General features: G+C 43.4%; 1 protein-coding gene across 11 annotated transcripts in view; it reads left to right on the top strand.

Annotated features, from left to right (window-relative positions):
* CEMIP2 (cell migration inducing hyaluronidase 2) overlaps positions 1-4,278 on the top strand; it is a 132,644-nt gene extending 128,366 nt beyond the window's left edge. For all 11 annotated transcript variants that reach the window (XM_082696586.1, XM_082696590.1, XM_082696585.1 and 8 more), the window contains 2 exons: positions 1,771-1,874; positions 2,209-4,278. In XM_082696586.1, coding sequence (XP_082552712.1) covers positions 1,771-1,874; positions 2,209-2,405 — 301 coding nt within the window. In that variant the 3' untranslated portion in view covers positions 2,406-4,278. The remainder of the gene's footprint in view (positions 1-1,770; positions 1,875-2,208) is intronic.
* Positions 4,279-27,816: the final 23,538 nt, after the last annotated feature.

Genomic DNA, 27,816 nt, shown 5'->3' with positions numbered 1-27,816 from the left:
CACTGAGCCACCCAGGCACCCTGACAGGACCAAATTACAAATAAAGTCACTGGATTATTTGAATGTAATATTCAGTGTGCTGAATATTACAGCTCTACTTTCTGCTTTGAGATACTTTTAGGGAATTCCTTTCCAAGGCCTCAATTTTCTTTAAGGATTTAAAGATTTTTGCTGAGGGTGGATATGTTACTCAGTTCACCTGAACCCCTCCAGGACATACTGCTCACCAAAAACTTTTAGGATAACACGGCAGTCCTATAAGGTACCCTATAGATTTAAGAGTTAAAACCAGCTTATTAAAAAGTCACTAGGTTGTTTCTGGAAAGGGTACTGAAGGAAGACTTTTAAGATGTGGGTAGCGCTCTGTTTCTTCATCTAGGCTGGTTACGTAAGTACATCATGTGCAGAAATTCAAAATGCTATATACTTAATGATACTTTTCTATATGTATATTGTATTTCCCTCCCATTATGATTTTATTTATTTATTTGAGAGAGAGAGAGTGTAAGCATAGAGGGAAAGAGGGAAGCAGACTCCTCACTGAACAAGAAACCCAACATATGGTCTAGATCCCTGCACCCTGGGGTCACAACCTAAGCCTAGGCAGACGCTTAACCGACTGAGCCACCCAGGAGGACCTGTGTGTTGTATCTTAACAAAGTCTTCAGAAGTTATGGAGCAGCTACCAGTGTCTTCTAGAAAACTAGGCACACACTGGGGTGAGCGGGTCCCTGGGGATCTGTAAGTGATCTCATGGGACGAGCCTGAGGAAGAGGGTCAGGCCTGTAGGTTCGCTGTGGTCAAACCTCTGTCCTGACGCTGAGTGGTCTCCCCTGCTATAGGATGACGTCAACATATCAAGACCCACATTAAGAAAATGAATACTGGGGGCGCCTGGGTGGCTCAGTGGGTTAAAGCCTCTGCCTTCAGCTCAGGTCACGATTCCAGGGTCCTGGGATCGAGCCCCACATCGGGCTCTCTGCTCCGCGGGGAGCCTGCTTCCTCCTCTCACTCTCTCTCTGCCTGCTTGTGATCTCTCTCTGTCAAATAAATAAATAAAATCTTAAAAAAAAAAAAAGAAAATGAATACTAATGGTTATATAAAAGTTGAAGAAAAGAATAGTGGAAGAGTAACTGTGGGAGAGTAATAAAATATTTGTAAACAACTTAAAATAATGCAAGGGGTCTGTTTTATAACATATTAAAATAAATCATGAGGCCATAGTAATTAAGCCCATGTGACCCTGGCAGAGTTGAGAGAGGTCTGGAGAAGAGAAAATCTGCAAACGGATTTAAGTATATGTGTTGATACGCTGCATAATAAACAGGGAATTTAAACCAAACCATGGGGCACAGACTTTATTTCTTTGTAGAACTGGCGTTTATTCATTTATTTTATAAATAGATAATAGGACATGAACAGATAGAGCATCTGAAACAAAATAGCTTCCCTTATTAATATAAAAGAGGTGAGTCCCAGTTTACTCACTGGGTTAACTGACCTCAATGACCTTGGCTTTCCCAACACTTGGAGACACCTTACAGGAGCAGTGTGGGTCCTGGGTGGGTTCTGGGGGTGGTGTGGAGTCTGAACTTGGAACAGCCGGGATGTGAAAAGCATCTGGGTTTTGTTTTGTTGTTTTGTTTCCTGTTTGTTTTTAGCTCTGCTCTTACCTAGTATTTCTCTGCTGTATTCAGTTCAGAAAGGCACTCAATTAATACATGCTGATTTTTTGAAATTCCCTCCAATTTTCTGACTTTTATGTACAGGTCAATTGTTCTGTTGAGCACAAGAGGAGAAATAAAGCATTTAAATATTTCCGATTCCTTAGTACCTCTGGGATTAGCCAAACCAGCTCATCTTTATAACAAAGGTTTGTATTTGTATTTTTCCTTGAAGTTCTTACGAGTCCAGCCATAGAAACTTTCTTTGGGTGGGAAAAGCTGCAAGAGCTTAGTTTGCTGGAGTGGGTATCATTAAGATAATTTTTAAACAAGGAGACATTAGAGGAAGTGTTTGGGGATGTGGTTTATTATTTGGGGCAAGAGGTGGGTGGTCAGAGTTCATCGGCTGACGCAAGGAAGTGTAGCTTTTCTGTTTCATAGCTGCCTTTGTTTTGCTCACCTCCGACTCAACCTCCTGCATGGTCTTGTCTGGAACAATTAGATGGACAAATGGTGCATTTTTTTTTTTTTTTTTTTTTAAAGGGAGTACCATATTTGTGGGATTCAGCGGAAACTTTAAACCATCCTGGGCTAAGCTGTTTACCAGTCCTGCTGGCCAGGGCCTCGGGCTGCTCGAACAGTTCCTACCTTTGCAGCTGGATGAATATGGTTGTGCTCGAGCCAGCGTTGTCCGCCGGAGGGATCTGGAGCTGTTCATGCAGACGGCAAAAGCACATTAGGGACTCACTGTAACTTAAGTGCTGGGGGAAGAAAAAAAAATGTGAACTAACTTATTTAATTTATGGCATTTTAACAATGACACTGTTAACCCAATGGAACCATTTTCCTGTCCGATCAGAGAGGGGACAAAAGGATTTAACATGATGGCTTGAATACCAGCTCGCGCACCTTCTAGTTGTACAAAGTGTTGAAGAATTTATTTGGGTTGGTTAGGCTGGTGTATTCGGAGAGCATTTCTCCTGACCCTCACCCGCCACTTCGTGTGTCTTAGTGACTGTTAAGTAGCTTCACCTTCTGTGTGACAGGTTGCCGTGGGGGGGAGGTGGGGACCTCTGAGGGTCAGCCCGAGTCCTTTTGTAGCACCTAGGATACTTGTAGTCTGATGCCCGGTTGTGTCATTGGCTTTGGGTCAGCAGTTGACTCTGGTGGCGGACGTGTTCCAGGAGGCCCCGGGTGCTGGATCGGGGCCCACAGCCTTTGCAGATTGTATAGGATACTCGATGACAGAGTCTTAAGTGGCAACTCAGGCCCAGCTCATGCCCCCCCCCTTTTTTTGCCTGGGGCATGTGCTATTTTTATCCATTTGTACATTGATTCCTTCCAAGGGTTGAATTTTCAGACAGAAAGCATACTGGGTTGAAAGGGCTTTAGGGATTGGACATCCCTTAAAACTTGCACCTCCGGGGCAAAAAATTTGATCAGTGCCACCGAGGTCTGAAGTTGCTGGGACCATATTTGCAGCTTTAGTCCTTAGCCTGTTTCGACTGTATATTTGTGTTTAACATGCAGAGCTGAGCTGAATATTTACATTTTTTTTTTTAAAAGAAGAAGGCCGTGTTCCTGACTTGTACACGTGGGTCATCGCAAAGGGCACAAGAGAAGTCTGTTCTCGGGGTTGCTCCTGTACCCAGGTTTTGTTGTTGTTTTTGTGAGTGGTTTTTTTTTTTTTTTTAAGCTTTTTTGCTCACCATCCTGCCAGAAAAATTTACAGAAAGCTCACCGATACCCCAAAATATTGTACTCAGGGGGAGGAAAAATGGAGAGCCTTTGAAGGGCCAGAATCATGGAGGGGGGGTGATATTCAGTAACAATACTCTGCAGAGCATTAGAGGAATTGGTCACTCTTAATTAATTAAATTGTTAGAGCCAGTTAAAAAAAGAAAGAGCTGCAGTGAGCAATTTCCCTTCCCCCTGGGTGCATGCGTGTCTAGCCCGTGAGACTTGCATGCAGCAGAAAGTTGAACTCCACAGCCAGAGAGGACACCACACCGAGGGGAGAGAAGGATCAAAAAAACGCCTTCGCCTTTTCCCAAACCTGCAGTACAAGGAGGGTATGATAGACATGGCCATGGCGAGACGGTAGGAAGTGAGTTCAGGCTGATTTGGCAGTGAACACGGACAGATTCACTCTCCTGCACCAAGAGCAAAGGCTGAGTGAGGGTCTATCCCTCGGCATCCTGGACAGGCTGCAGAGCAGGTCTGAAACTTCTGTTACTTTACAAAATATGCTACCTCAAAATGCTACCGATAAACCATTCTCACTCCTAAGTGCTCTTGGTAAGGGCATGTGTCTTAAAGTGGAGGGTTGTTGCTGTTGTTTTCTTTTGTATATTGATGAACAAGATCTTACCTATGAAATATATTATTGGGTCATGGTTCCTGAAGGTGATTCAAGTTTGTGTGGGTGTGTGTGGGTGTGTGTGGGTGTGTGTTTTATGACTTAAATATCTTTGATGTGTGTTTTTTAGAGTTTGGTTCTTTAAAGATTTGGAGAGGCTATGTAAGTTCAGAGGCACTCAGTGTTTCTGATTTGTATGCTAATTGTCAGGGCCTAAGTTAAATAAATAAAAATATGTGTGCATGTATTTTTTATATATGCGTGTGACTCAGTCAATCGATCAGCCGTTTTTCATTTCAGCTTCCAGCCGTGGAGAAGTTCTTGGCAGGGATGAGGAAGAGACTCTCCTCCAGGGAGACTGGGAAACGCTAAGCTTCAGAAGGGCAAGGACCCTCTTCTGCAGTGCAGACCTTTTCCACCGAGCCTGTGCACTGGAATTGCCTGGGAGCTTTAAAACAAAAAACAGGGGCGCCTGGGTGGCTCAGTGGTTTGGGCTGCTGCCTTTGGCTCGGGTCATGATCTCAGGGTCCTGGGATCGAGTCCCACATCGGGCTCCCTGCTCCGCAGGAAGCCTGCTTCCCTCTCTCTCTCTCTCTCTCTGCCTGCCTCTCTGCCTACTTGTGATCTCTGTCTGTCAAATAAATAAATAAAATCTTTAAAAACAAAAAACAAAAAAAAAAACCAGGGCCTGGGACCCACCCCCAACCCTGACACTCAGATTTAATTGGGGTAGGATGCAGCTTGGGTATTGGAATTTTTTTAAAGCTCCCTGGGTGATTCCAGAACGCAGCCAGGTTTAAAAACCATTGCACCCATATAAGAGGTACACTGTTTAACTCGAGTCTGTAATTTCTTGTGACTCGAACAAAATCACATGTATCTATTATTTTTACATTCCCAAACTCCCAGCCCTAAACAGCGCTTCACTATTGTCTTCTTTTAATAGAGTTTTAAATATGGTTTTCAGTCCTTAATCACCTCACATTGTTAAGTTGGTCAACTAAGTTTTTAAATACATTTCCGGCAAGGGGGGGAGCCAGCAATGGGTTTTATTTCTATGGGGAAAATGGATTCAAGGGTGATTTACAAGTTCATGAGCATTTTCCACCAGGTGAGGCAGTTGGCAGAGCTCCAGAAATGTGGCCGTCCACAAATCAGCCGGCTGATGAGAAACACAAGGCCTTCTCGTATGTCCACAGACGTGGGTTTTAAGTCTTTGCTGAGTTCCTGCCTCTGCACCTGAGCCTGGCGTGCCACGTAGTCTCTTCTGAAGCTGGAGGAGAGCTTGCAGGCACATGAACAGCGGGTGTCTGGTTTCGGGATGTGACTGCAAGTGGCCCCTCAGCTGACATTCAGATGCGGGGATGGCGGAGGGGGTTTTAGGACTTCCCTGTTCTGCAGCTTTGTGAGAAGAGAGCAAACGCATCCTCATGCCATTAAGTGGGTAACTTCGTAGTGAGGAAGGGCAGGCCATGAGGTGACAGACCCTTGAAGGCTTCAGATAACGAGGTGTTCCTTCCCTCGGAGATGAGGTCATGTTCGGATAAGGCCGGTGGAAGGCATTTTAATAAACAGGAATGCACTTCGTGAATTCAAGTGGGTCTCCCCGCCCCAGCGTGGTCCTTATTGGTAAGTGTACAGATCTCATCATGACCGTCTTTGTTGATTCTGTGATAGAGTTGGACCTGACCTTCCAGAATTCTCGTTTGGCTTTCAGTTACTTAGGAAACCATGTTTAATAACCAGAGAAGATCCCCTAAAGGTGAAGACTAAATGGGAGTAATTGGGTAACAGATTTGTATCATCACTGTTGTCTTAACTTGGCAACAATCCAGTCTGCTGGAAATGTAAGCAGAGACTCTGGGTGGGAGTGGATTTTCTTTTTTTTTCTTTTTTTTTTATTTAAAGATTTTTTAATTTATTTATTTGACAGATAGAGTGAGCGAGGGAACACAAGCAGGGGGAGTAGAAGAGGGAGAAGCAGGCTCCCCGCTGAGCAGGGAGCCCCATGCGGGGCTCCATCCCAGGACCCTGGGATCATGACCTGAGCTGAAGGCAGGCATTTAACAACTGAGCCACCCAGGCGCCCCAAGAGCTGATTTTCAACCAAAAGTCAGGGAGGAAAAAAATCAAGGAAAGCCATCCCCAGTACCTTGTTCACAAGGAACCAAATGCTATTCACATCTTGTTGGGCCATTGGAGTCATCTGGAAGGCAGAGGGGTTTTTTTTGTTTTTTATCCATTTGTCCTCAAAATAAGAGAAAGCTGGGGATATCTGGGTGGCTCAGTCAGTTAAGAGTCTGACTTTGGCTCGAGTCATGATCCCAGGGTCCTGGCATTGATCTCTGTCGGGCTCCCTGTTCAGTAGGGAGCCTGCTTCTCTCTCTCTCTCTCTCTCTTTCTCTCATGAGTAAATAAATAAATAAATATTTTTTAAAAAGAGAGAAGCTGAAAAAGATGCTAATCAGGCACTTGTGTTGTGGGGAAGGGCACATACAGACTTTATTTTATGTGGTAAAATTAGGGAATGACTGACTGAACTATGAACATTTCTAAATGAGGAACTGTGCCCTACAGGGCATCCAAAATTATCAGCCGTGAGAAGGTGTGAAATGTTCTATCTGAAAATACATCAGAGAGTCTGTCAGAAAACAATCTCATAGATTCAGGTTTTCAATTTTCCTAAGATGGACAGTGTGATTAGTCTGGATAAGAGAAGTCATCGATTTCGGGTGCCTGAGTGGCTCAGTCGGTTGAAAGTCGGCCTTTGGCTCAGGTTGTGATCCCAGGGTCTTGGGGTCAAGCCCCGTGTTGCGCTCCCTGCTCTGTGGAGAGCCTGCTTTTCCTTCTCTCTCTCTGTGTCAAATAAATAAAAAAATAATATATATTTTAAAAGTCATCAGTTTCAAGCTCATCCTCAGAAGAACTTAGACCTTAGGAGCACAATTGAATTCCTCAGTGGTTGGCGAAGTGACATAGAGGCCAGATTTGACCCCTGATTGGTTTTGTACCAGTTCTGAGCCAAGAATGATGTTTGTATCTTTAAAGGTGACACCTTGGAAAAAGTCAAAAGAAGAGAATGATTTTGTGATGTGAAAATTGAAGTTCAGTGATGATAAGTGAAATCTTACTGGAAGACAGCCACATCCGTCTGCTCACACGTGGGCTACATGTCCCAGGGGCAGAAGGGGCAGACTTGAGGTGCTAGCTGGGCACAGAGTTTGCGTGACTTCAGAGCTGAAAAGGTTCACTCTGTTCCTTTACTGAGGGTGTTTGCTGACCCTTGCTCTTGGTGAAGGGTCTACTGGTGTTCATTATCCTCTTCTTGGGACTTAAAGAAGACTTGAGAATTTTTAAACTAGAAAGTTAACAGAAAAAACCAGCCTGAGAATCACCTGAGGTGCTTGATGGACATGGAGAATCACCAGCCCCAACTCAGACCGGAGAATTGGCATCTCTGGGGGTTGGCGCCGGGAATATAATGTTCTAACAAGCTCTCCAGGTATTTCTTCTAAAGAAAAATCTGAGAATTTTTCTGAGACCCCATAAGGTTTAGTGAGCTCCTGTTACCTCTTTTGCTCCTTTCCAAATGCTATTTCACATCTTGTTGGGCCATTGGAGTCATCTGGAAGGCAGAGGGTTTTTTTTTGTTTTTTATCCATTTGTCCTCAAAATAAGAGAAAGCTGGGGATATCTGGGTGGCTCAGTCAGTTAAGAGTCTGACTTTGGCTTGAGTCATGATCCCAGGGTCCTGGCATTGATCTCTGTCGGGCTCCCTGTTCAGTAGGGAGCCTGCTTCTCTCCGAACACATCCGAACAAGTCGTAATGTTGTGTTTTTGAACCCTGATCTCCGTGATCTTCCCCAGAACTTTCTGTGACAGATGCAGGGCAGATCTGATGTGCACAGCACAGTCTGTCACTGTTCCTGGGGCAGAAGTTTGGAGCCTGTGATAAAACCCTCTCTCCCTCGTCTGAAATTCTCATTAGTAGATGATTCCTTTGGCTTGGGTTTCCCACTCTGGAGGGCCAGCCATCCTTTGTTTCCTGCAAGTTCTTGTTAGTTTTAGGAGTTTAAAGGAAAATATACATTAAGCCACAATCAAGCCACACGGAATAACAAAAGTGTCATTTCTTTGCTTTGGGATGGAACTGTATATCCAACTCTGGTGATTTCATATTCCTGGAAGCACTAATTGTCAATTGCGTTCTCTCTTTTTTTTTTAAGGTTAGAGTGAGTGACTTCATACAAGCAGTTTGATTTGTAAGTGAAAGCCTTTTAACACATAAACTTTATGAAGGCGGTGGGAGGCGGTTGGATGAGCTTGGGAGATTATGAAATTGGTCTTTGCCGACAGAGGTTGGGACACTCTGTGGGAGACTGTGGCAGGGCTCCCTTCATCCACCTCCTCTCACCAGCCCATGCTGGTCTGAAACACCCAGTTCCTGAGAGCGGAAGGCTTAGATCAGATGGGTTGCCCATGGGAGCCAATGTAGGATCTTACAGATCTCAGGGAGCAAGGGGCATCCTTAGTTCCCAATGTGTCAAGGAAGAAGAGAGTTCTGATCCTGGGAGACAAAAGCCATCCAAAACTTGTTGCCTCCCAAAACGTGCGCTTGAGCAGTCTTCTAAGGGAAGTGATTCTTCGTGAGTAGTTAGTGGATTTGAGACCGTGAAGTGCCTGATCTGGTTCATTGCTGTAGGTCTGTCTGGTGCATGTTCTGGCTACCAGACTAGGTCTGATGTCATTCGGGGCTCTTTACTAGACTTGTGACTTCGGGTGCATCCCTTAGTCCTGATTTTCAGCTCTCTTGTCTCTACAATGGGGCTAGCGATACTGGGGTAAAATTACAAAGGGGATTGAATGAGAACAATCATGGTTCCCAAACAAGGTTCATTATCAACAATAACCATGCCTGGGTCGTTTTGTTTACAAAACAAAATAAAAAACAAAACTTAGACTTTCAGACCCCTGTGAATTCTAATTTAGTAGTTTCAGGGCGAAGGATTAGGGAATCTGTTTGGTTTAAAGCCGACTTTGGAGATGATGCCAGATTTGGGAAACCCTGAAAAGTGCCTGTGAAAGCCCGTGGTCTAGTTCTAACACGCTTTCTGTACTCAGTTGTTGGTATCTGGAAAACAGGACTTTGGGGCAGACAGTACGTGTTCAGTGACTCGGTGTGAGCATCCTCATGGACTCTGCTTTTGTGCTCTTTGTTGTGCTAGCTGTGAACCTCAGCAGGTCAGCTGTGTGTGGGCCAGTGCTAGGAGCTGTGGAAGACAGCTGTGGGGGAGACCCTGCGTCTGCACCCCGTTCCTCGGCTGCTGTATACGGCTTTCTGCTCTCCCTTCCTGGGAGGGAAAAAGTGCGGTGCAGCTAAGAGTTTGCTCTTCCAATCCCTCTTGTCCTAAACTCAACATGGGCTAGAAACAACTTATTTCTAATTATTACTCCATCCTTCAACCACCCACGTTTTTACTTTTGTCAGAGAGAGGAAGCAGCAGGCAGAGGGAGAGGGAGAAGCAGGCTCCCCATTGAGCAGGGAGCCTCATGTGGGACTCCATCCCAGGACCCCGGGATCATGACCCAAGCCAAAGGCAGACACTTAACCCACGGAGCCATCCAGGCGTCCGTTCACTTTTGCTTCTCATGAAGCAAGACAGATGCTAACATACAGTGAAATGGTTCAACGCTTAGGCTGATACGGCAAGCCGAAGCTGAGAGGCAGGTTTGGAGAATGAGTCTCTTTGGCAGGGAAATTTCCTGCGTTTTTCTGCACCCCATTTCTTCCTCCTCCTGACTGTCCCAGGGTCCACTGCTGCGGTCTGGTCTGGTCCGAGGGGCCAAGACCACATTCCCGGACCTCTCTGTACCTCTCACACCCCGACTCACACCTTCCATGTCCAGCCTTCAGGAGCCTGAGCCCTTGTTAAACAAATTCAAAGTCAGATTAGTCCTCATGTCTAAACCTAGTTTCCTCTTAGGCAATGATGCCGTTTTAATATCAGCCCACAGTGCTTATAATGCTCCCGGTAATGTGTTGCTGGAAGTTTTGTGTACCCGGTTTGAGGTAATTTTGCTCTCCTGCATACTTCGCCTACAAATGAAGCTGATGCTATCAAAGCCTAGGGGAAGTTGCAAATCTGGAAAATCCACAAACCAGGTAATCAGTCACTGGGTTATGGGATCAATACCATCGGACGGCATATCAGCATTTGTATTTGAATGGAATCCCTTCTGATCATCTTTTAGAAGGTTATGGATAATATGATGATTTTCCTCCTGCCTTTTTTTTTTTTTAAGATTTTATTTATTTGACAGAGAGAAATCTCAAGAAGGCAGAGAGATGGGGGTGGGGAGCAGGCTCCCTGCTGAGCAGAGAACCCCACTGGGGCTCCATCCCCGGACCCTGAGATCATGACCTGAGCCGAAGGGAGAGGCTTAACCCACTGAGCCACCCAGGCACCCCAATTTTCCTCCTGCTTAAGCAATGTTCTCAGAACACAGGCTAGATGAGAACTGGATGAGAACCCTACCTGGCTCAGAAACCTGTAATCCATTTGGATTCCAGGCTCTGGGACTTGGCCACAAGAAAGAGTATTTATCCCAGTCTCTTCCTGGAAGCTGTGCTCTCTGAGCACTGGAAAATCCCTTTGTTTATAGTTGTCTTGCATTTCTGTAAATCGCCTTATCTCAGTAGCTTAAAGGAAGAGATTGGGTAATTACAGCTTTCCTTTGTTACAGCTTTATATTGAAAACACATGCCCCCAAGGTTAAATGAGGATCCAAGTGGATAGATAGATGATATATAAACAAAATTAGAGATCACAAGGATTAGGAGTTTCCTGTGCACTTTCATCCAGAGGAAGAAGGTTAATTACAAATACAAAATTATTATTTTGAGGGGTAAAGGCAGGGTGATTTTATTATATTGATGATCTATATTTTCTGGCTCTTGTTTCCAATTCCTTGAAATGGGATGATTTTTTAAAAAATTTTAGTTGTGAATTTTTAATGTGGTATTATCTAAAATAATTGGATTCAGAATCTATTGACAAGTATAATGATGGGATATTTTGGATAGTCAACTTTGAAATTATCAACTTAATGCGTATGTCCTTGCTACATACTTGAATTAGTAGGATAGGTTCTTTTCACTTTATTCAGGTTCTTTATCTTGTTCACAGAAGACAAGTGATTATTATGAAGCAATAAGGTACCCAGTGAAAGACTTATCTATTTTTTTAAAGATTTTATTTGTTTATTTGACAGACAGAGATCACAAGTAGGCAGAGAGGCAGGCAGAGAGAGAGGGGGAGAAGCAGGTTCCCTGCTGAGCAGAGAGCCCCGATGCGGCTTGATCCCAGGACTCTGGGATCATGACCTGAGCCGAAGGCAGAGGCTTCTCTTCTCGCTTCTCTCTCTTCTTGCTTCTCGCCTGAGCCACCCAGGTGCCCTTCCATTAACTATTTCTATGCTTAAGTTAAGGACAGAGCCGGTGGAATCTCATTACTAAATTCCTAAATTTCCTATTTTTTTTTAAAGAAGTCAATGAACTTTTTAAAAAAATTAAATTAAATTAATTAGCATATCGTGTATTATTTGTTTCAGGGGTACAGATCTGTGATTCATCAGTCTTATATAATACCCAGTGCTCATTTTAAAGAAATCCTGCCCTCCTTGTTACTGTGTGTGTGTGTGTCTAATATGCCTGAGAGTTTGTTATGCTGATATCATCACTACAACCATGAAATTAAGTCTTTATCACTTGACCTTCACCTTGAATTCACTTTTCAATGCTATTTCACTTGAATTTAATTAAAAGCCCTCAATATGACAACCTTGAATTTAATTTAATCTTCAACATTATGACCTTTATCACATTGTGAACAGATCTATCATTTTAGTGTGTCAAAAAGTATATATTCTTCACAGTGTTTCATGTAATCTAAATTTGTAAGTACTGCCTCTGTTTTATTTATCCTTAATATACTTGACTGTCTAGCTTGGTGATAAGTGACATGAACTTTATATTACATATATTTCTTTGAAACCTCATCTTTTTGGTAATGATAGAATTAATAATTTTGAAATGAGACCATGTCAGAAGCTCACATTTTATTTTATTTATTTATTTTTTGGAAAAGATTGTATTTATTTATTTGACAAAGAGAGAGAGACTGCAAGTAGGCATAGAAGCAGGCAGAGAGAGAGGGGGAAGCAGGCTCCCCACTAGCAGAGAGCCCAATGCAGGGTTCTTTCCCAGGACCCTGAGATCATCACCTGAGCCAAAGGCAGAGGCTTAACCCACTGAGCCATCCAGGTGCCCCAGAAACTCAAATTTTAAAAACAAAAATTGGTTCCAACCCTGTTAAAGAAGTTTGTCTTGCTGAGGGCTACATAGAGAATATTTTACTGGTGTGTACGGTGTTAAAGAAAAAAAAAAATACTCAGTACTCTTGTAAAGGATGGTGAGGTGGACTTTATTCAAGGGGTTATTACGGTGGGTACCAGGAGAGTGGATGGAGCTCAGTTCGGGATACGGCAAGGACAAGTGGACTTTCATAGTCAAGGAGCAGAGTGGAGATTGGGTGATGGGAAATTACTAAGAGGAAACTTCTCCAGCAGGGGGATTCCAGCTTTACAGGGTTTTTGACAGGGTGATTAAGATACTAAGGGTGGGGAATTTTCCCTAAACTGAGGCAGCAGGATTCCTGTTAAAACTGGATTAAATGGGCCAAAAGGTCCCAAGAACCCAAGGTCAGGGGCCTAGTCAGAAGGGCCCAGAGGAGCCTGGCTCATTTTGGTCATGGAGATCTTCATCAGTGGTTAAGTAGAATATTGCTTTGTGGGTGAAGTCACATCTACTGTTAATGACCATGGGGGGAAGTTAGCTACTTAGATGTACCCATCTGCTTGGTATGAGTTTCTAAGTTTAGAGAGAAAGAACGTTTAGCTTTTCTCTGTGATTAGACTTTTGTGAGATCGCCTCGAAATGGGCTGTAATGTTGAATATTAAGGTTTCAGGTTCTACATGGAAAAAGGATAGTTTTGAAGGAGGGACATCGCTGTTATGAAATATTACCTTCTGGGTTTTACATTCTTGATTGTTTTCCAAAGCTCAAAATTATCTTATTATTTTATTTATTTATTTATTTATTAGAAGATTTTATTTATTTATTTGACAGACAGAGATCACAAGTAGGCAGTGAGGCAGGCAGAGTGCAGGGCTCGATCCCAGGACCCCGAGATCATGACTTGAGCCAATGGCAGAGGCTTAACCCACGGAGCCATCCAGGTGCTCCTGGAATTATCTTTTTATAAAAGTGAGGTTTAGGGGCACCTGGGTGGCTCAGTGGGTTAAGCCGCTGCCTTCGGCTCAGGTCATGATCTCAGGGTCCTGGGATCGAGTCCTGCATCGGGCTCCCTGCTCAGCAGGGAGCCTGCTTCCCTCTCTCTCTCTCTGCCTGCCTCTCGGTCTACTGTGATCTCTCTCTCTGACAAATAAATAAATAAATAATTAAAAAAAAAAAAAGGTGAGGTCTATGGGCTGTTCTATCAGAACCGTGGAGTTTACTCTTAAAACTGCAGATTCATGGATTCCATTCTAAATAGTTTGAGTTAGAATCTTTGGTTGAAACCCCCAGATCTGCATTTAAATAAGCAGCCTAAACAGTGGAATGAATCACAGCACCCAGAAATAGACCTGTAACAAAGATGGCATTACAATCAGTGGGCAAGGGATAAACTATTCAATAACTAGAGTGAGAATAAATGGTTTTCTATGGAAAAAGATGCAGTTGGAGCCCTACCAAACACCATGAAGAAAAACAAACTCACTATGAATTAAATGTTTAAGTGTGAAATGTAGAACTGTAAAACATTTATTTTATTATTTCTTTTAAAGAGTCTATTTATTTATTTGACAGAGACACAGCAAGAGAGTGAACACGAGCAGGTGGAGTGAGAGAGGGAAGCAGGGTCCCCGCAGGGCAGGGAGCCCGATGCGGGGCTCGATCCAGACTCAGGGATCATGACCTGAGCCGAAAGTAGACGCTTAACAACTGAGCCACCCAGGTACCCCAAACTATAAAATTTTAGAGAAAATACAGAATAATATAATTTTGACATTGGAAGGGAGAAATAGATGTTAAATACATAAAAAACACAGGGGGCACCTGGGTGGTGCAGTTGGTTAAGCATCTGACTCTTGGTTTCGGCTCAGGTGATCTCAGGGATTGAGCCCTATATGGGGCTTTGTGCTGAGTTCAGAGTTGCTGAAGTTTTCTCTCTCCCTCTGCCCCTCCTGCCTCACTCTCTCTCTCTTAAATAAATAAATCTTAAAAAAAAAAATTTAAAAATCATTAAAAAAAATTTACAAGATCACAATGTAATCATTTTGTATGACAAAAGATATCTTAAAGCCAAGAGACACAGCATAAACTTGGATGAGGTATTTGTTAACGAATATAACCAAAAAAAGAATTCGTAGCAAAAACATAAAAAGAACTTCTCTAAATCATTAACAAAAATAAAAGCAAACCAAGGGGAAAAAAGGGCAAATGTCGATCATATCCAGCTCAGAACAGGAAACCTGAAAGGTAAACACATATATGAAAAAGATGTCTAACTATATTAGTGTTTAGGGATAATGCAATTAAAAAGTGAGATATTGGGGTGCCTGGATGGCTCAGTCGGTTAAGGGACCAGCTCTTGGTTTCAGCTCAGGTCTTGATCTTAGGGTTGTGAGACAGCTCCATGTCGGGCTCCATGCTCAGCCCAAGAGTCTGCTTACGACTCTCTCTGCCCTGCCCCACTATGTGTGGTCTCTAAAATAAATAAGTAAATTGTAAAAAAAAAAAAAAAAAAAAGTGATATATCATTCAAAGGCTTCATGAATATGTAGAGGAAATGAAACTTTTGGATACATTGTTGGCTAGAAAGTGAGTACAAACACTTTGGAGATCAAATTGGTAGTATTGGGGCACCTGGGTGGCTCAGTTGGTTAAGCGACTGCCTTCGGCTCAGGTCATGATCCTGGAGTCCTGGGATTGAGTCCCACATCAGGCTCCCTGCTCTGCAGGGAGTCTGCTTCTCCTGCTGACCACTCTCCTCTCATGTGCTCTCTCTCTCTCAAATAAATAAATAAAATCATTAAAGAAAATTTAAAAAAAATTGGTAGTATCTAATAGCTTTGTATATAAGCTACCCTAACTATATATTTCTGTGAATATTCTGTTCATATGTGCAAAGAAATATGTGGGGATATTTATGGCTGGGTTTATGTGAGTAAAACATTGGACAGAACATGGATGTTTGTTATTGAGGGGTCATATAGTATATTCATAGATTCCACTACTATATTCCAGTTAAAATGAATGAATTATGTTGTGTATGAATATAAATATATCTAGAAAAGGTAATATTGGTAGGTGTTGGGGAGGAAGAATTTCCTCTTTTTTTCAAAGCCTTTCTAGCTGGACTAAGAATCAAATTAACATGAGACAGATTAATAGGAGAAAAATCAAATTTAATAGCATATATATGGGAAATCTACATGGGCATGGAAATTCCAAAGACAGAACATTTTTCTTTTAAATACAGGCAATTTAAAGGATCCATCATCTGTCCATTTGTGAGTAGGATCTGTGAATAGTGACTCAAACCAATATGCCTTAATGGCTTAACCAAAGAAGCAGGAGGTGTCCAAAGGGGACATAGATGATGTAGCCCCATGATCCAAAAGTTCACTCTCAGAATTAGCTGGAGAAGGCAAAGATGTGTGTTGCACAGGTGGTAATGATGGTGTAATGCAAACAGCATCTAAATAATACCCCCCAAACGTGAGATGCCTCTAGCCACAAACCTGCTAATCTGCAACACTGGGCTAGCGATATTGGGATGGAATTTTGCACACTACTAAGGAACAAAGGTTAGTGTGACAAAGGTTCCTGTGGTTTGGAACCTCTCATAGCAGACACCCCTGAGAGCTGGCATGGCCAAACAGAAAGAGAGAAAGGGAGAGCGAGAGAGACTTGGATCCCTGGTCTGTTTGAAGTCCCAAGTTCACTTCTTATACGTGCACCATCGGGATGGTGGAGACCAAAAAGAATGTTCTCATTGGTCATAAAGCCAATGGTCTTAGGACATAAAGCAAGACAGAAGGAAAAATACATGTACATTAATCGTGTTAGCTGAGCTTTTGGTCTTTGGAGGCATATTAATACCCAAGAGGTATATGCCATGGGGTTGGTGACTGTGTGTGGTTTTATAGTGTACCTCATTGCATGGAAGTTTTCTTGAGGTTAGCAGATGACCCAGTGTCAATGTGACCCATTCTGGGACCAACTTATCCCACCATGGGCAGCATCTTGAGGTGTGAGCACTCTTAAAGCTTTTAACTGCTAGTGGTTTTGTGGCTTTGGCTTCCAGGATGTTCTTTAGCAACAGCTTTTTACCTCCTGTGCACATCAAATGACATGGACAAAAGAAAACAAAGACCTCCTCTGGGAAGAAATGCATCAGTCACCAGAGAGTACGCTACCAAACTAGGCCCAAGGAACTGGCTCGGCAAGTATTTTCTCCTGCTAATCTAGATTCGCAAAGAGCGAAAAAGGATTCTCATTACGCTCCCTTCATCTGACACCACAGATAGAGAGATGTCAGGAAGCTGTCGGGGCAAGAAATGTGAACTTGGGTTGGCTGTTTGTCAGGTTTCCCAAGGACATCTCAGAAGCAGCGGTGTCCAGAGCAAGCAGTGTCCAGTGAGTTCAAGTATCCTGCCAACGACGTCAGTTGTTGGGGAAGAAGAATTTCCTCTTCTCTTCAAGGTCCTTCTAGCTGGGCTAGGAATCGAATGGCCATGAGATAGATAAACAGGAGAGAATCAGATTTAATCATGTATGTGCAGGGAATCCACAGACATGGAAATGCCAAAGACAGTGAGGCAAACATGATGCTTGTGTGAGCTAAAGAGAGCGGTCGGGGGTGCCTGGGTGGCTCCGTTGGTTAAGTGACTGCCTTTGGCTCAGGTCATGATCCTGGAGTCCTGGGATCGAGTCCTGCATCAGGCTCCCTGCTTAGCAAGGAGTCTGCTTCTCCCTCTGACCTTCTCCCCTCTCGTGCTCTCTGTCAAATAAACAAATAAAATCTTAAAAAAAAAAAAAAGCGGTCGGGGTCTGAGGATACAAAGGGGAAAAAGACCATTAACAGGAAGGGGAGAGGAGATGTTTGGAGAGCAAAGTTTTCCCTCTTATGTAGGTAAGTTTCTTAGGCACAGAGGAATCTCTGTTAAATAGCTTTCTTCCTGGTGTAACCAGGTAGTTGAGGGTGGAGATGAACAGCTTTTCTGGAATCTGCTAGGTTTTGATTGCTTTTAACTGAAAATAATATTCCTGCCAAAGTGGCCCATCTTGGGGTGACCTGCCCTTGGCCCTTACATAGAGAAGGTACATACGAATCTGTAAGCATTGGTGACATATTTATAGTTGCAAACATATTGTTGAAGCTGCATGATCCAGTTTCCTTCTACTCTTGCTAACCTTACAGACTGATTATATTATATTCAGAAATCAGAATGTTGAGGTTAAAAACTCTTAAAACTCATCTCATCCAATTTTTTACTTTTTAAGAAAGGTCTTCTTAAATGAACTTTTAACTATAGAATAGTTTTAGATGGATAGAAAAATTGTGAAGGTTGTATAGTACAGAGAGTTCCCATATATCCCCACACCTAGTTTTCCATATAATTAACATCTTACAGTAGTTGATACGTTTGCTACAATTAATGAACTAAATAGAGTTTATGTTTTATTCAGTCTGTGTTAATTTTTAGCTAATGTACCTTATGGGTTCCAGAATGCCATCTAGGATACAATGTAAATGTTTTTGTCATGTCTCCTTGGGCTCCTTTCAGTTATGGTAGTTTCTCAGACTTTTCCCTTTTTTGTTGTTTTTCATGGCTGTGCCCGTTTTGAGCTGTAATGGTCAGGTGATTCATAGGATGCTCTTCACTGGAATCTGTCTGATATTTTTCTCATAATTACGTTGGAATTACATTGGATAAGACCACCACAGAAATGAAGTACCATTCTCATCACATTGTATCAAGTGTACATATTGTTAGCATGGCTTACCATCTTTGGTGGTAAACTTGATCCTCTGGCAAAGGTACTGTTTGCCAGATTTCTCATCTGTAAAGTTACTTTGTTTTCTCCTTTTTCTGTGCTGTGTTCTTTGGAAGGAAGTCGTTATGTGCAGCCTGCACTGTTCTCCTTTTTTAGAAAGAGAAATTGTGAGGGCACCTGGGTGGCTCAGTTGGTTAAGTGTCTGACTTTGGCTCAGGTCATGACCCCAGGGTCCTGGGATTGAGCCCCATGTTGGGCTCCCTGCTCAGTGGGGAGCTTGCTTCTCTCTCTACCTCTGCTCCTCCCTCAGCTCATGTTTTCTTTGTCTCTCAAATAAATAAATAAAATCTTAAAAAGAAAAGAGAGAAATTATAGCTCAGAATGATGAAGTAATTTGCCCTAGGCCATAGCATTAATCATACTTAGACCGAGGTATGATCAGGGTCACAGTAAGAGGATTACTAAATGGATAGTAGTTGTTTTTTTTCTTTCTGTTGAAGGTTTTATTTGTTTATTTGCCAGAGAAAGAGAGCGAGAGAGAGAGAGAGAGAGAGAGAGAGCAGGTGCACAAGCAGAGGGAGTGTTGGCAGAGGGAGTCTGATGTGGGACTCCATCCAGGACCCTGGGATAATGACCTGAGCCGAAGGCAGATGTTCAGCAGACTGAGCCACCCAGGTGTCCCGAGTAGTTTTATTTTAAAACTAATCAATGTGATTCAACAAATTTTATTTTACTTAGATTTCAGTTCAGTTTACATGTAAAATTAAGGTTCAGGCAGTGGATTTAGTACATATGAAATCTAGCTTCCCCTCGTCCTCAACAAACTTTCTACTCAAAACATAGAGAATTATTAGATAATGTATTTTTTTCAAATTCACCCCGCCCCCACACATGCATAGCTGAGCTCAAGGTGAATAAAGGAAAATGTATACATGTTGGAAACCTGGAAGGAACCAGTTTAAAGAGCAGGAGTTAAAGCTTCACTGGGACTAGGGACTTATACTGAAGGCCAGCGCCCAACAAGGCCATCCACGCAGGAGAGTCTAGAGTCCTGGGTCTTTGAAACATAGTCCGGAAGAGGACGAGAGGTGCATGCCCAGAGGGGTGTGTCTTCTTGGGCTCCTGGATTCCTTGGTTCTTAAAGATGGGCAATGTGGATCAGGGGTCAGGGGGCAAGAGAAACCCTCTAAATGCTGAGTCTCACGCCCCATCCTGGATGCTCAGGTCTGAGGGTGGTGCTGGAAACAGCCATGGAAGCGCTCCTGAGGATGAAGAAAAATGTTGGCAGGGTGATGCTGTGGGGTCTGGAAAACAATGGTGAGTAAAGAGAGCAGTAACACGTGGGACATGGTTTTAAAAAGTACTTCCCGGAAAACAACAAGTATAACAGTATTGGGGTTTGTGTTTGGAAGCAAGCTGGAAATAAAATACTTCATAATAACTTGGAATTACTGTTCTGAACCCAACTTGTTCGTGCACCTGAAGTGCCGTAAGCCAGTGTCTGAGACCCTGGTTTTGAAGCAGAGAGAGCTTCATTATCAGGGCAGCCCAAAAGGAAGGCAAGGGATCATTCTCGAAGCTGTGTTGCCCTGCTGAGCCCAGGGCCAGCTTCTATATGCCTGGAGAAAGAGGTGGGTATGTGAGAGCAGAGTGAGGGGTTTCTTGAAACCTTTAAGGGGGTGGGGTTTGAAACAACCTAGAGCTGTTCGTTCTTCTGAGCAAGGAGGCACCTGTCAGACCCCGTTCTGTCAGGTATGTCAGATAATTTCAAGACAAATGTTACCGTCCAGTCCCCATTAGGTTTCTACAATCAGTGTGTAAACAGAGAGTGGGGGTAAGAAGGCCAAGTCAAGGACTGACTGTGCATGAGGTTAAGAAGTGCATAAAACACACTTGAGTAGGGAACAAAACAGAATGTGGGGCTAGGTTAATAGCACAACTAACACAACTTCAGTTCTGCTTACGCTTTCAAAACAGGTCCGGGAGCCAAGTGTCCGGCCTCATCAGGAGGCAGAGGAAGTGACTGTGTGCCAAGGCCCTGTCTTTTTCATAGAGAAAAGAGATACTGATTAACTTTGACTTTGTCAGCATATTTTAAGTGTAAGAATGTGTGCTAAAAATAAACAAAAAGTGTAACTTCTAAACTGGAAAGTGAAAAGAAAGAAGTTTAAAAAATCGATCTATTTAATGAAAGCATAAAGAAGAAAAACAGGATGAATTGCAAATATATATATATATATATATGTATAAAGATGATAGAAATTAATCCAAATACATCAATAACTATAATGCACAAATGCAGATTATACTCACTTTTCTAATATTGGATACAAAAATCTCTCAGTTTGGGATTAAAAAGTGAAATTTGTAAGAGGGTAGATCTTAAAAGTTCTCTTCGCAAGAAAAAAATGTGTAAATATGTATGGTGACTTATTAACTAGACTTGTGGCAGTCATTCTGCGGTAAACACAAACATTGAGTCATTCTGTTGTACATTTGGAACTAATATAAGGTTATATGGCAATTATACCTCAATTTAAAAAAAAAACAGCAATTACATGCTATTTATAGATATACCTTAAACAAAAGGATTTGGAGTGATCAAAACAAAAAGAGAGAAAATCGTATACTGAGAAATTTGATATAACAATATTGAAAAATATTATGGGAATTCTAATAGGCTATTAAGCAAGAAATTGTGTAGACACAAAGAAAGCACATAATGCTAGGCAGTGGCATTGAGAGACCAAGAGGAGGGGGCCTCTGGCTTGTTCAGAGGGTAGAGCACAGGATGCTTGCTTTTGGGGTCGTGAGTTCAATCTCCACATTGGGGGCGGAGTTTACTTAAACTTAAACAAAACAAAAAAAAAAGAGGAATATCTCTCTTAGAGACTGACAGAACAAGGAGGCCCAATTAAGGAGTCACCCTGACGAATCATGAAAGTAGGAAATAGGCACTCTCTTGTTCTCCAATTCAAGAGCCGTGGTTCAGTTTGCTTTATAGTGAAGCCCACATATTTCCCCCGTATTTCCTAAGTACATATTTTCAGTTCTCCAAACCAGCACGTGTTTTCTCATCTCTGGGCTTCATACACCCTTTGTTCTCTACCCAGATCTCTCCCCCACGACACAAGTGACACAAGCGTTGGAGCCCTGGGGCTGGGCCCTTTTCCCTATTGCAACACCCGTGCTCCACACACAGAGTGCTTCAGTCAATGCAGAAATGAGATAGGCAGGAAGAAAAGGGGATCACGGATGGGGAGGGTTTCATTGAACCTGAGGAGATGCCTTCAAAGAGGAAGTGCCCTTTAAGAAGAATCTAGGAGAAAGATTAAGGGCAAAGGTTGCTCGGGTAAAGGGAACAGCGTGAGCAAATGTCCTGAGGCTACTGAGAGAGCCGGGCCTGGCGGGGAATTTTGAGTAGTCACATTTCGCGTAGCTGGAGTGTGTGTGGTAATGAAGCAGGACAAAATGAAGCTGAAAATCGAGAGTGGGGTCACTACACAGAGCCCGGGATGCCATGCTAAGGAGTGTTCACTTTACCCTGCAGGTGGGATAGGTCCACGGAAGATACTGACACAGTGGAATGATTGTGGTAGCTGTTAGAGCTGTTCACTGAGTATTTCCAGTATGTCCTACTTCCAGCCTCTATCAGGATTGTACTTCTCTGCCTGCCTTGAAGTGAGGCATGGCCACAGACCTGACATTGACCAATGCTAATGAATGAACATGATGTGTGCCACTTTGGGCAGAAACCCTAAGAGATGCTATCTGATTTGTCAGAGCCTTTTCCTGCGTGAATTACTACGGAAGTATGGGCCTTTGTCCTCGAGTGAGAATGACATAGAGAAGATCCTCAGCTTGTTTGTCACAGACACAAACAAGACAGAAACCGTTGTTTTCAGATGCAGAGACATGGTGGTTATTATTGCAGCATAACCTTGCTGGTTTGGACTATTACAGGTTTTTTGTTTGGTTTGGTTTCAGATGTAACACTTGTTAGACTTGAAGCCAAGAGAAAAGTGAGGAGACCATTTCCACTGGGTACTGGCGGGAGGGAAGGGGAAGGATAGTCTGAGCCCGAGAATAAGGATTCACCGATTTTACTTATTTATGGGTTTCTGGTACCTGGCTCCGTTCCTGGAATGAAAGAGGGGGTTGTGGAATCTCATGCTTCCAAAAGGACTGTGTAGTTTTCTCCAAAAGATCTGTTCAAATCTTAATCCCTAGTGCTTTTGAATGTGACCTTATTTGGAAGCTGGATTTTTGCAGATATAATAAAGTTAAGGATCTTGGGAGGAGATAGCCCTAGATTTAGGATGGGCTCCAATGACCATGACCGGTATCCTTCGAGGAGGAAGGAGAGAAAGACTTGGCACAGAGACTCAGAGTAAAGGTCATGCAGAGCTGGGGACGGAGACTAGAATCATGTCTTCCCAAATCTAGGAATGCGAAGGGTTGCCCGCAGCCAGCACACAACGGAGAAGAGGTAGGGAAGGTGTTGTCCCTCAGAGCCTTGAGGAACACAAACGACATCTTGATTTTGGACACCTGGCCTCTAGAACCAGAGCGCTCGGGCAGAGAAAAAAGCAAATGTTTGAGTTCTGTTCACAAAAGCATACTTTACAAAACTGCTGGTAACTTAGAGAAAAGAGAAGCAGCTTTCCTTAAGTCTGGAAAAACGAAACATTAAAGAACCACAGGGTTTCAGCTTGAATGATATCCAGGTGGACCCACGCACCCAAGCACATTGTCAACGAGCTTCTTTACATCAGGGAGCTCTTCAACTAGGTTGGAAATCGAACCCAGAAAGTCGGGGTGTCTCAGGCGGACAGAGTCCCTTTCCTAAGTCGGACCCAGTCTGACCTCACCCTTGGGGCCATTCCCAAGTCGCCGCCGGCTGCCCCCCAGTCTGACCCAGGCGGGGTTTGGTTTCCACGCGGGACTCAGCCCCACCCAGACCCGGGCCGGTTTCCGAGTCGGACCCAGACCCGGACCCGTTTGCAAGTCGGACCCAGTCTGACTCGGGCCCGTTTCCAGACTCAGTCCTGGGAAAAAAAAATGCTCGGGGGAGGGGAAGGGGGGCTCCGAAAGCTCCTGGCAGGATCCGTGAAGCTGGGTTGGGAAGGCGACCGCCAGAGCCAGCGGGGACGGCAGGGAGCTGAAGGACTTGGACAGGTGGGTGGCCGGCTTGCTCTCTGCTCCGGGGACACGTGGTGGCATGGGTGGGGGGTTGGGGGGATGGGGGGATGGGGGAGTGGGGGGGCTGTGCTTGGACAGGGTGGGGGAGGGTCTCCTTCAGTTCCCTGCTCTGACGTCAGAACTGTCAAGAGATAAACTGAGGCACATGCAAAATTTTAAGAATTTATTTGAGCCACGACCTGTGAGTGGCTGGGAACGCTGTACCCACAGCAGGTGGGGAGAGTTTCTTCTGGAGACAAGGTGGAAACAAAGTAAGGAAATTACTGATGGGCTACCATCCAAAACCTAGTGGCTTTGATGGACGTTTCGGTTTTGTAACCATGAGGGAGAGACAGAGCGTCTGTCGCATCAGATGGGGTGACATCCCCATAAACCCTCTGTAAGTTGAAAACGTCTTAAGTTGAGAATGCATTTAGTGCGCCTCACCTAAGGAACCCCGTGGCTTAGCCTAGCCTGCTGGAAACAAATCAGCTCCCATTCGGGCAAAATCCGCTCACACGAAGCCAATTTTATAGCCAAGTTTTGAGTATCTTATGTAATGTATTGAATACTGCACTGAAAATGAAAACCAGAATGGCCAAGTGGGCAGAGAACGGCTATAAGCCCATTCCTCATGTTCCCTGGTGATTGTGGGGCTGACTGGGGGCTGTGGCTCGCTGCCCCTGCCCAGCTCAGAAGAGGGAATGGTACTGCTTATTGCTAAGCTGGGAAAAGACCCAGAAGTACATTTTCTGCTGAATATATGTTGCTTTTGCACCATCCTAAAGTAGGAAAATCATAAACAATAGTAAGTCAGGGACGGTCTGTGTAGGCCGAGATTTTGGTTGGCTTCAGTAAGCTGCTGTGGCATTAGAGCCCCCTCAATCTACGGCTTCCTTAGTTGATTAATTTAACGGAAGCCAGGGTTCTCAGTGCTGCTGCTCAGGTCTTTTTGACTCTCTGTTGCACATTCCCAAGCTCAAACCCTCTCCTCTATCCCCTGTCTCTGTGTTCTGCCTTCCAACCATCATAACCTACTTCTTGTCATTTCATTTTGTTCTGGTTTGTTTTTGTGCCCCGTTGAATCAAGTTTGGTTTGTTCTGAAGAAATAACAAATGCCCGATTCCCCTTCTTTAGAGCTCTGGGGTGAGTGCCATCTACAGCTGTTTATGAGTGGTGACAGTCCCCCGCTGACAGATGTAGGCCTAAGACTTTTGTTTGGGGATGAGCTATCTTGAATGATGCCAGGCGAAGGAGAATTTCAGGAATTTGCTTTCATGTGGACCATTCATTTAAACACATTGAAGAATGGCCCCCACTTTCTTTAGCTTTTATAAGCTCTTATGAGGCCCAAATTTTCTTGTGCAGTCTGAGAGCAATTTTTTTTTTTTTTAATTCTTTCATGTGGTTTGGGGGGGAGGGGGAGTGAAAGACAGTTGTTCAAAGGGAAGCTCTTTATTCACTCTGCCTCTCACGTCTGTTTCATAGGAAATTTTCCATAGGAATTCTAGAAAGAGAAACAAATGACTTGGGCTGAAAGCAACATTTGGTGTATGAAACATTCCAGTGGCTCTGTCTGTGGCCAGCAGGGCAGCCAAGCCTACGGAATTTCAAGGAACGCAGCACTTTTAAAATCAGAGCCCTATGTCTGGCCGCAATGCTAATTGTTTCACAATAGTCACTTGGTATATAGTGTTACGGGGACTTCAGTGGTTTCTTTTGTCTGAAACAGGCTAACTCCTAGTGCTTATTCAGAAAGGTTACAATTAGAAAGGATATGGGAACAGAGCTTGAGAAAGTAATCGTGGGCACCAATATCCCCTTTCATTATAAATCGCTTCCTCTTCCCTGTTTCTGTAGTTGGGAGATGCCAAATGCTTGAATCGACGGGGAGTTCTCTTTTCCTAGGGAAGGACGTGGTGTAACTGCTGTAGAGCAGCAGATATCTGAATCTCGTGGTCTAAACAGCTGGCACCCGGAACAGGCATGTAAACGGAGGCCGGTGGTGATTTGAACAAAGCCCAAACATGCCTGGGGTTAGCTTGATTTACCAGAATCAAAAGAACCTGGAAAAGAACCAAATTGTGGAGTCTTTGTTTGGAAAGTTTTGTAGGATAAAGGCTAGTTGGACTTAAATAAAACTGTTCCATCAGGATTTCAAAACAAAATATTGAAAAAGAACAGAGGGTTTCTCTATCTTTCCTTCCCACAGGCCAGGTTTTGAGTTCCATGAGAGGACTAGTTTGTTGGATGAGATGCAGACTCGATTCCGCCTGGAACAGGACACCCTGGCTTGGATTTATTTCCATTGCTTAAGGGGAAAACTAATTAGTTGATTTTTCCCAGTGTTTTTTATTGTGGTTGAATGTAAATTGGAGGCACTGTTAAGTTGACAAAGAAAGTGGACGCAACCTATAAATGCCATAGTAGAGGTGTGGCCATCTACCTTCCATTTCTTGCTGCCTTTGCCAGCAAAGTCAGCAGATGAAGTTTGCATCTCGGTGACATTTTTTGTGAAATGATGGTACAAAAAAATACCAATTTTATTATTTTTTTAAAAGATTTTATTATTTGAGAGTGAGAGAGCATGAGTTGGGGTGGGGATGGTAGGATGGGCAGAGGGAGAGGGAGAAGCAGACTCCCCACTGAGTAGGGAGCCCGATGTGGGGCTTGATCCCAGTGCCCTAGGATCATGACCTGAGCTGAAGGCAGATTCTTAAGCTACTGAGCCACTGAGGCACCCCAAAAAATACCAGTTTCAAAACAAGCCAAGTGAAAAACTGCCTGTAAATGTAAACTATGATGTTCTTGTGGCTTTGTATGGGTCTGTTCCCGAAAGACTATGGTCTCCCCCAACACATGGTTTCATCTGTGTGGAACCAGAACACATATGGTAGGTGCTCAGCATTGTTGAATAACAGAATTTTTTTGTGTCAAAGTATCATCATGCTCTATAGCAAGCTGGCCGACTATAGTTCACAGACCTCTTTTCCTAAATAAAGTTTTATTGGAACATAGCTATATCCAATGTTGACTATGGCTGCTTTTTGCTACTATAGCAGAAGTTAGTAATTGTGACAGAGACCTTCTGGCCTGTAAAACCCTACATATTGACTAACTGGCCTTTTATGGAGAAAATTTGCTAACTGCTGCTCTATCTCCAGACTTCTCTATTTTTTTTTTTTAAGATTTTATTTATTTATTTGACAGATAGATCACAAGTAGGCAGAGAGGCAGGCAGAGACAGGAAGGGAAGCAGGCTCCCTGCTGAGCAGAGAGCCCAATGCAGGGCTCGATCCCAGGATCCTGGGATCATGACCTGAGCTGAAGGCAGAGGCTTTAACCCAGTGAGCCACCCAGGTGCCCCCAGACTTCTCTATTTTCCCCTAAATGATGGATTCATGAATGCTTCTAGAACCAATTGTGTCAAAGTCTGTTCCAGGGAACACTCATTCTATGAGCTACTCCTTCCTGGTTTAGGAAGTTCAGAAAATATAAACGAATAATATACTTTGTGCAGTTTGGCAGTTGAAAACAACTGTATACGGGTGTCTGGGTGCTCAGTCAGTTAAGCATCTGCCTTTGGCTTGGGTCTTGGGATCAAGCCATGCATCGGGCTCCCAACATAGCGGGAAGCCTGCTTCTCCCTCCCCCAATCCCCCTGCTTGTGTTCCCTCTCTCGCTGCCTCTCTCTCTGTCACATAAGTGAATAAAATCTTAAAAAAAAACCCAAGTGTATAGTTTTGATTCAGTATTTTCAAATTCATTTGATATAATAATAATAATTATTATTTTTATCAGTTAATGTTTTATAGGAGGAAGCTGCCTCAGGCACAGCTTAGGAAATATGGATAACAGAATTGATTTTGTATGCTAGCTCCGGTAAATTGGAGGCGACTCCAATGTGTTGCATTGAGAAGGGTCATGAGGTACTGCCAAGGGACTGTGGGAGGAAAACAGCGACTCCTTCCCTAGATCAGCCATATATCTGTGCCAGCATTTGCCAGCACCGGTTTAGACCTTACTCAAACTACATTATGCTGATGGCCTGTATGGTTTCTACACCTACCCCTGCTCTGCCTGAAATACTACTTCAGATGCTTTTCTTGTGTGGCTTATGATCTAGTGATGAGGAAATTCACAGCAAGTTAAAGGGAGAGTTCTTGTCTTATCTTACAGGAGAACTGCTTGGAAGATGAAATTTAATTGGTCATACAGAAGAAAACTTGATTACATTATTCTGTGTCTGGTATTCCCATCACACTTATGTGACACTTTTTATCATTGTTTCACAGCCCTTCAATATTCTGTTTGTTTTTTTTTTCAGTCCTTGTTCTTTTTGTTTTTCAGATTTTGTAGTTCCTATTGACATTTGCACAAACCTAGAGATTTTTTCCTCAGTCGTATCTGGTGTACAGACAAGCTCATTGAAGGCGTTTTTCATTTCTGTTACAGTGGCTAGCATTTCTTTTTTATTCTTTTTT

The sequence above is a fragment of the Mustela nivalis genome (assembly GCF_964662115.1).
Source record: "Mustela nivalis genome assembly, chromosome: 13".
Lineage (NCBI taxonomy): Eukaryota > Metazoa > Chordata > Mammalia > Carnivora > Mustelidae > Mustela > Mustela nivalis.
This window is presented reverse-complemented; position numbering and strand designations above follow the sequence as displayed.